The sequence below is a fragment of the Halichondria panicea genome, chromosome 17 (assembly GCF_963675165.1).
Source record: "Halichondria panicea chromosome 17, odHalPani1.1, whole genome shotgun sequence".
In the NCBI taxonomy this organism is placed as follows: domain Eukaryota; kingdom Metazoa; phylum Porifera; class Demospongiae; order Suberitida; family Halichondriidae; genus Halichondria; species Halichondria panicea.
Genome location: NC_087393.1, coordinates 2,515,579 through 2,524,313, shown reverse-complemented (window position 1 = coordinate 2,524,313; position 8,735 = coordinate 2,515,579). Strand labels below are relative to the sequence as shown.

At 39.7% G+C, this 8,735-nt stretch overlaps 1 protein-coding gene across 3 annotated transcripts; it reads right to left on the bottom strand.

Moving 5' to 3' along the window:
• Window positions 1–79: 79 nt before the first annotated feature.
• LOC135350900 (HSPB1-associated protein 1-like) lies at window positions 80–7,602 on the bottom strand. 3 transcript variants are annotated; one of them, XM_064549758.1, is made up of 16 exons: window positions 7,443–7,602; window positions 7,248–7,302; window positions 7,016–7,069; window positions 6,879–6,951; window positions 6,584–6,703; window positions 6,463–6,530; window positions 6,155–6,224; window positions 5,958–6,104; window positions 5,463–5,527; window positions 4,885–5,028; window positions 2,535–2,613; window positions 1,748–1,804; window positions 1,591–1,692; window positions 1,372–1,445; window positions 151–256; window positions 80–98 (listed from the first exon to the last, which is right to left on the bottom strand). In XM_064549758.1, exons 1-15 carry the CDS (start codon window positions 7,600–7,602, stop codon window positions 154–156), a joined length of 1,371 nt encoding a protein of 456 aa, XP_064405828.1. In that variant the 3' UTR covers window positions 80–98; window positions 151–153. The 3 variants fall into 3 exon arrangements, with proteins under 3 accessions (XP_064405828.1, XP_064405827.1, XP_064405829.1); XM_064549757.1 differs by lacking the exon at window positions 80–98 and having other exon boundaries at window positions 104–256; XM_064549759.1 differs by lacking the exon at window positions 80–98 and having other exon boundaries at window positions 104–256; window positions 7,241–7,302; window positions 7,443–7,521.
• Window positions 7,603–8,735: the final 1,133 nt, after the last annotated feature.

Genomic DNA, 8,735 nt, shown 5'->3' with positions numbered 1-8,735 from the left:
GTGAGCATGAATACACCTGCCGTATTGTATATACATGCATGTATGTACATGTATTTATTATAGCTATAGTGCAGTGTTACACGAATAATCATAAACTATAAGCTCATGATTATAAATAATTATTATGTTTATAAAAGGCAAATGGAAAGAAAATTACACAGAACAATGTTTTAAAAAAGAAAAAATATTGTCTAGACTCAACACACGATGAATTAAGTGTTCTATAAAGTTTCCAATGCAGACCTTTAATATTGATCTGTGCAAACAAGAACAGTATGTGAGATAAATGAAGAATGTACCTCAAATACTGATTGAGATGAACTCATGTGCATACAAAACGTCATGTCCAGGAGAAAAGTATAGCTTATAATCAACTGTAGTATACCTGTATACATGTAGCCTCCTTCACCGGCCTTCATAGAAAAGAAGGCCTGCTATCGACTGCTTGCGCATGCGCAAAATTATTGGATAGTTTTTCCCGTAAAATTTTCTATAATACAGTAGAACCTCGATTATCCGGACACCTTGGTTCCAGAAGCAGGCCGGATAATCGAAAAGATAAACCACGCCTTGATCCACCCACTTTATTGATAAACAGCAGTGCCACTGGTTGTCTGCGCATGCGCAGAAGATAAGCAGGTATGTCTCCATGGTAAAAGCTGCAACGCGCATGCGCATTTTAGGGACACGCCCATTTTCAGAATAATTTAATCTGATAAAAAGAAAACTGCCAAGCCGGATAATCGAGGTTCCGGATAATGGAGGGCCGGATAATCGAGGTTCTACTGTACTAATTCATCAGAGAAAATATCCAAAAGTCATACACATGCAGAGCTATATAGCTAGCTAGCTGGAGACAGAGCTGTGTAGGTTTGTTGTACAGCTATTTCTTCTGATAGAATCAGTAGCAGTAGTATAGTAGACTACTTTCACCAAAGTTAGTGTTAAATGGGCGTGGCCTGTCCATATAGGCTCTTGTCAGCTTTCACTCCGTTCAGACAATCGTCATCCACACTGTTGCAGGCTGTGAGTCTTTTGTTAACATATAGCAGGCTAAGGGTAGCTATCAGAGAATACTATCCGATGGGCTAGAACCTTCAATCGAAATTTCTATCTACTTCCTTCAATCCACTTCCGTTCGTTGTGATGTCATAGTTTTACTGAGTCCAAAGCCCCCAGATACCGGGGGGATATTAGCGCATGCGCAAACAGTCGATACCAGGCCCACTTCCCTGAGTAGAATCGAGGCTAGTATACATGAGGTAGTACGATACGTATGCCAACACAGGTATCAGAAGCATGCATACAAGAGTCTATAATCGTTCCCCGATGCATGTAAATAGAGTGACAAAAGTGAATCCATAATTATACCTCATGCTTATCTTCTGGAGAAGTAAAACAGTGGCATCAACACCCTCTCTCAAAAATGGCTCATAGACAGTATGCTGTATACATACAAGTGCATGAGAGCAGGCAACATCATTATAAATTACACACTGACGTACGTACAGATAGTCAATTCAGCTCAATACGAAAATACTAGCACAGCATACAATTTCAAATGGATGATCATGATACAGTGATACTCACATGTTGGTTCCATTTCTGATCTGAAGTGCATGTATGAACTACTTGATCAGACACAGATGAATTAAATCGGAGACGCTCATCTCTGATAAGGATCTCGTACCGCTGATAAAAAAATAGTGTGAAATCGAAAGTTGCAGTGACACTATGTAATTATTACCTGTTCAAGTAGGTGTTGTAAGAATTCGATGTACTGAATCTCAAAGTGCGACAGTATCTGTATAAAAAATAAAATTTTCAGGCACATGCAGTCATGATACTGGTGCGTACGTATGCTATTACAAGCAAATCATAATAATTATTCTTCATGAGGAAAATGTACATTTAATTTATACCTTGCACCCTGATCATTGGACTATTTTGCACTTCGCCAAATTCACATCACATTATTTATCTCCTCTCCGTAACTATCGTTCAGATACCCGTGTATGAAAGAAAGGCAACTACCAATTTACAAATTCTCCAAAATTCTACCTGTGCATGGTATACGTTCTTTATATACAGTACTTTTCAAGTAGGTTGAAGATTATTCAAAGTTCAATGTTGAAGTGAGTACTCAGAATACACCACAAAGCTGTGACAGCCACCTAGATCTAGACTCGCTTTATGGTTTAGTGGCTTGTTATTGTGAGTACTCATTCAACATTCAACTTTTCACGAATCACTACAAGTTCAGTGCATTGATGTCATTGCAGTCACGTGATAACGTCCAGGCCAAATGTATTGAACTTGTATAGTGATTCGTGCTGACTTGAAAAGCACTGTAGTAAATCACATGGGCATTACGTAATAACAAAGGTAAACAATGGTCATGCCTTGCATTCATGAGCAAAGAAAACATCACAAGTCATGCATGCAGACATGCTCAGCAATAGTATTATACTATTATATAATTACGCTTATAATAACATTACAACATACAAACAATAATTGGTACACCTACCTACCATGCTTATATAAATTTTAGTCGCTACAACTTTCTCCTCTGTGCTCCAACTATCTTCAAAGGGGATAGGTAGCGAATACCTGCAAAAAGTGGTAAAATGTCAGCGAGTAAACTGATACGCTCCGAATACAGCAGCTGAGTTAGCAGCTGATTTAGCACAGTTTGCAAACAATAACGGCTTGTATTAAAGCGTTACAACTATTCAGTTTTGTTGCCTTTTAACCTCCGAATCAAAGGAAATACAGTGCCAATAATTATATGATATAATGCAGTTAGAGCCAATTGCACTGCACATGTGACCTATATGGAAACCGAGACCACACTGCACTGCAGTTATCTTTAACCTCCATTTGCAGTGATGAAATTATAAATTATGTCATTGGAATGTCGGACATCTTGGACATGTAGCAGACTTTTATATACAATCGTGCATGGAATGGCTATAGTATAACAGGGAACTTTCAAACTACTTTTGCAAATCTATTAACGTCCAGTTATGTTCAAGAAGGGGCGTGGCTTGCAACTAGCCATGTCACCGAGGCAAAATTATCCTTTGTTTGGGAAGTTCTCACAGAATTAAAGCAGATACTAGGGTATAATTATGACAATTCAAAGACAAGTATGAATCATTCATTGACAAGTGGTACCAGACAGCAAGGAATGGCAGCAATAAAAGCAAGCAAGTTGCACTATATGAGTACTATTTTGGACTACTGTGACTGTTTAGATGGGTATGGCCTAGCCTCGAATCCAAGCGGATTAAAATTCCCGTCTCCAGGCCATGCTCATATCGTGAATATCTGTGACGTTCGGTTTAGTGAACCTGGACAAGCTAAAAAAGTTAAACATACCCATAAAAACATGACCATACAGAAAACCATATCCTATACAAAAAAACACATACCCCGTAAAAAAAATTTGCCCCAACACAATTATGCTCTGAAAAAGAAAAAGACGCCCAAAAAAGAATTATCACATTTTGGCGGGAATCACCTCCCATAGAAGTTGACTGTGCAATACTGGTGCAAACTGCAAACTTTATTGTCCCAAGGTGTAAAGTGTGAGTGTTGTGATGATGTTCCCTAGCTATATGTATTCCTAAGACAGTGTTGAGCACAAAATGCAACGAGAAGAACTGTCATTTGTACCATGTTTGTAGCCAGTCCATGCATATTCATGCACTCTTGATGTGATGACTATAATTATGCATTTTGAGCATAATAGGTAACCCTGGAGCAGAAGCCTAATGAACAAAATATTTAGCCTAATAGGCAATTTTTGACAAAAATGGGTACAAATGGTAAGGAGCATGCAAAATTGCTTGCTATTTCAACCATCATCAGCTGCAGATTTTGTAACGTAATGGGTAATAAAATTTAAAATAATATCAAAAGACTGTGTTAATTAAACACACTAATTATGACCATTTCAGTTTTACCTTCGTAAGTGGACCTTTGAGCTGGAGACACCGATTGTGTCAGTGGACTACACACTGGCCAAAGGTAAAATATGAGCAGTAAAAAATAGCCATAATAGGCACAATTTTGGGCAAGCCCTAGTCACGATTCATGTGGGGGTGGATATGCTAATGATTATTCATGAGACATGACTATCATTAGCATACATAAGGATGCATGTATGTGTGTATGCATGTATGTGTACTACGTATGTACGGTGGGATATACATTCTTTTGTTCTACACTTTTTCCAGGGTGATCTTAATTGCTCTCCTGTTCTCCTGTTCTCCACCTTCTCTTGTTCTCAGCGTTATCTTGTTCTAATGTTCTCCTGTTCTCTGCGTGCTCTTGGTCTCTGAGAACTTATGATAATGCAGAGAACACTGAGAACAGTAGAACGTTGAGAACAGGAGAACAGCTGAGAACAAAAGAACAGGAGAAAGCTGGGAACGCAGTTGAGCCTCAATTATTCAACACCAATCATCCAAAACCGGATGAAAGATTCAGTAAAATTTTCATGATATTCATAGCAAAACCTTGCACATTAAAGTGCCTGCGTAGTTGGAAAACTATGGCGTTGCTGGTAGCAGAAGCAGTTCGGTGCTTACTAGTATATGCTTGCTACCTAGTTCTGTCTACTGAATATGGCAACGCATTAAGTACGTTTATAAGAGCTCTGGACATTGTTTGTTGATTATGCATGCTCTTGGATGGGCAAGGCTCATTCTGGTATCCAAATATTTCAGCCATCCGGATAAGGTTGTACATCAGGTGTTCAAATAATCGAGGCACAACTGCATATCGCAACATAGTACACATGCAGAGTATCACTATACACATCTACACACGTAATAACCCAAATTGGCAATACAGCAAAACCAATTAATTATTTACACTTGATTGATGAGATCATACTCCGGCGCATCACTCCATACATTGACTGAGACACTCTCCTCCAGGGTCTCCACATGGTGGAACCAGAATGGGGGCACCACCAGCATGTCGCCAGGCCTCACCTCAGCAACCACCGGCCTGGCACTGAACACGGCAACAACATGCATTAAGGCATACCGGCAGTCATGCACTCCTGGTACACTTCATGCATTGTTTTATAGTAATTATTGTGACAAAGTAGATAACAAATGATTCACTATAGCTACCAATTCCTCTACTGATAATTAATTGTCCTCTACCATTAACCATGAACTGCTCACACGACAAGCTCTTTCCAGGACTATTACTAGGGCACATCCTCAAGTGACACTAACTCCCATACGTATCACAAAGTACCAATCCTTAGACATACGTACATGCATACTTTAAAAGCTCTCCTATAGAATATATATATATACCTACAGTTGCTTCAGAAGTGCAGAACATGGCATTATATATATATTTTGTTGGCAGCAGGCAATGTTATTGTCATACAAATTGCTCCTATGACTGCTGAGTGTACAGGTCTATATATATACCTTTTGAAGAGTGGGAATTTCTTGTTGTCAGGATTAAGGATGTCGACTTGACTGTGACCATAATGCTGCATGTAAAGTTAATGATACTCTTGGTCTATATATATATGAGAGATATGCAATACAATTATTTTATGACATGTGATACGTACATGTATATCATAATATGTACATGGAGGATATCGCATTAGGTTACATTATGTGCGACAATAATGTGTATACTGTACACAAGTCGTGTTTATTAAATAATTGCACCAAGTATTGAATACACATAGCTATAGTAATTATGTAGTTAGGGAGTATTCCGGGAAACCTTTGACTGCATAAACAGCAACCCTCCTTAGGAATAACGTACATGTATAGGGGGCCCCCAACATACTTGTACATAATTATTATTATACCGAAACTGAAAATATGGCCACTTTGAAATAACGTCCTACCACAAGCTATTATACGTACGTACATGCAAAGTATTATAATTGCCATCAGTATACTCACTGGATGCAGACAAGGGTAGAGATAAAGGTGGTCGCTAGGTGGGTAGAGGGTGAACCTCTTCCTGCCTTGCAGCTGGAAGAAGAAGTTGTAGGTGCAGTCATAATGTGCATGAGTCACAATTCCTTCTCTCCCAACCCACAGGTTAACCTGCAAGGGTGCAATTAGCCTTTTCCTTAGCAGATAAGAAAATAATTTACCTGCACATTTTTGTCACTCAAGAACAAGTCTTGAACGGGCTGAATGTACCCAATCACATTGGGAAATTGTCTAGCCGTGCATGGGAAAGGGTCATATCATTAAATGCAACAGCATGATGATTAGTCTCTTACAGTCGTACATGCAGTATTAAATAGCCCGTAAAGCATGCAGGCCTACATGTATATATACGTAATGTAAAGTCCATAGCAAGTATAGTGTGTGCTATAAGGGTCACTTTCTCAGTTTTCACCCAGCAATTCAACTAAAATAATGCTCTTGTAATAAAACGTGTATGATACTCTCACACCTCATTGTGGCCATATCTTGTGTATAGTACAGAAAAGGCCCTTTAGAAGGATCAGTTCCCTCCTCACCCTAAAAAAAACAAGAGAGATAATTATGCTTTTTGTCATGATTGTGTCACCTACCCATTGCAGAACAGTGGGGATGGTGGTGTTCACTTTGAGATTGAAGTTCTCCCATTGCTCAGGGACGTAATCTTCCAGTGGTTTATTGTCATGGAAGGTGATGAATGATCGAGCATCCTCCTACAACATTTTCAGTTAGTGAAAGCACACTGAAAGTACAAACATGTGTGTAATGTAATGTTGTTACATACTTAAGTGCATCTACACAGACAGATCAAATTGAAGCAGTCTATGTAAATCAATACAACCAATGCATGTACATGCAGGAACACTCTTCACAAGTATACAAGCATACCTGAATATGGGCCTTAACATGCCTGATTTTATTAGCCAGGAATTTGGTCGTAAATTGCTTCCTTGCTGGCCACCTATATATTTAGAGAAGCAGACAGTCAGTTAAAAAGTCTATACAGCCAGCTAGATCACATTTACCTGTCCACAATAGTTTCTGTTAACATTAGTGGCTGTCTCATCTCTGCAATTTGTCTGCATTATTTAAAAAGCGAACTGTACAATAATTAAAGGTATACCACAAATAAACATACATGGTTTGTGTGCAAGAAAATAATAGTTGTGATGACAATTCAAACAGAAATACCAAGGTATAGCCCAAACTCTAGACTGATCTACATTTAATGTGCCATTATACATGCACACCAGTGACCTGTAGTTTAGGGTTCCATCATATCGCTTCCTCTCAACAGTGCTGATTGAATAACCTACAGGGAATCCCGGATTCCGGGATATTAAAATGTAGGATGAAGACAAACTACTGATAAAGCAATACTAGAAATATGAATTTAGGAATGGCCGGGAGCTAGAGAGCACTAAAAAGCGTGGAAACAACTGTGAAATCTACCATCATTCACTCTTGCAGGCAACCACAGCAGAGCAAGAGCAGCAACCACTGCTAGAGCCACTGAACACATAATGAGGGTCCTTGGCCATGGGCTGATAGTTTGAGGTGGTGTTCTTGATCTTTTATTCCTCTGAACCACTTTGCTTTCACTCTTTGCCATTGTTGTTTGGATGGAACTGGTAAAAATCGTTAGAGAAGAAAGCGTAAAAGTACCACTTTCCAGCATGCGCATGCAGGAATTCCTCGATCAGTAACAGTCAATCTAGACCTCGATCTAGACCCTGCATGCCCTAGTTGGGCGGAGTCCAACCATAGATTGAAGAGTTATGGTCCAACCAACGCTTCGATCAGAGCGCAGCGTTGGTTGGACTCCGCCCAACTATGCATGCCCCCCTGCCCAGAGGAGGGAGGACACGATTAACCTTAGCTCTAATCAGCTAATTATCGTGACCTTTTAATGACATTCTTTGAACGATTCATCTTTTCTTTCTTTATAACCTCTACATATTGGGACACACAGAACAGTACTGTAGTATGAGTGACAGGCAATTCTTGCAGGCACAGAGCAAACCATACAAATAAAGGGGTGCTAGAAGCTGAGACTGTTAGTGTCATTGATGTTCTTCATGTTGGAGACACTCTGAACTAAACAATTCCATGTTGCAGCTTTATCACAGAGACAGGAGTGCCTGGGGTGCTTCTCACAGGGATCTTGGAGACAGGAGTGCCTGGGCTGCTCCTCATAGTGATCCTGGAGACAGGATCAAGAGTGCTTCTCACAGGGACAAGATCAGAGTGCCTGGGATGCTTCTCACAGGCATCTTAGAGATAGGAGTACTTGAGGTGCTTCTTATAGGGGTCCTATTACCTTCAGGTCCTGACAACTTGGCCATAGGGGTACCTCCAGTAGGAGAAAAGGACTTACTTTGCTCTAGCTCTTGTGTCCAATATGTAGAGGTTATAAAGAAAGAAAAGATGAATCGTTCAAAGAATGTCATTAAAAGGTCGCGATAATTAGCTAATTAGAGCAAAGGTTAATCGTGTCCTCCCTCCTCTGGCCCCTGCCACAGTAGTATAATGAAACCAGTAGACTCTCGCTATTCCGGCTCTCTGAAGTACGGCCACCTCGATATATCTACCGGCCATTTAGTTTGGCATGCACAAAACTCACCTGACTGCCTATTTACATGTACACTACCCCAAACTATGTTTTAATGTAATTTTATACGACTGCAGTAATACAGGGGAAGTTTGAATTGCGTGCGCACAGACACAATACATTAATTATGAATA

Bases quoted from the DNA above. Each gene is read 5' to 3' on its own strand.
- LOC135350900 (XM_064549758.1), bottom strand. From the start codon at position 7,602: ATGGCAAAGAGTGAAAGCAAAGTGGTTCAGAGGAATAAAAGATCAAGA. The intron at 7,070-7,247 runs GTCACTGGTGTG...TAAATAATGCAG, and splicing joins GATGGAACCCTAAACTACAG to ACAAATTGCAGAGATGAGAC. The intron at 1,805-2,534 runs GTAGGTAGGTGT...TTTTTTATACAG, and splicing joins CTAAAATTTATATAAGCATG to ATACTGTCGCACTTTGAGAT.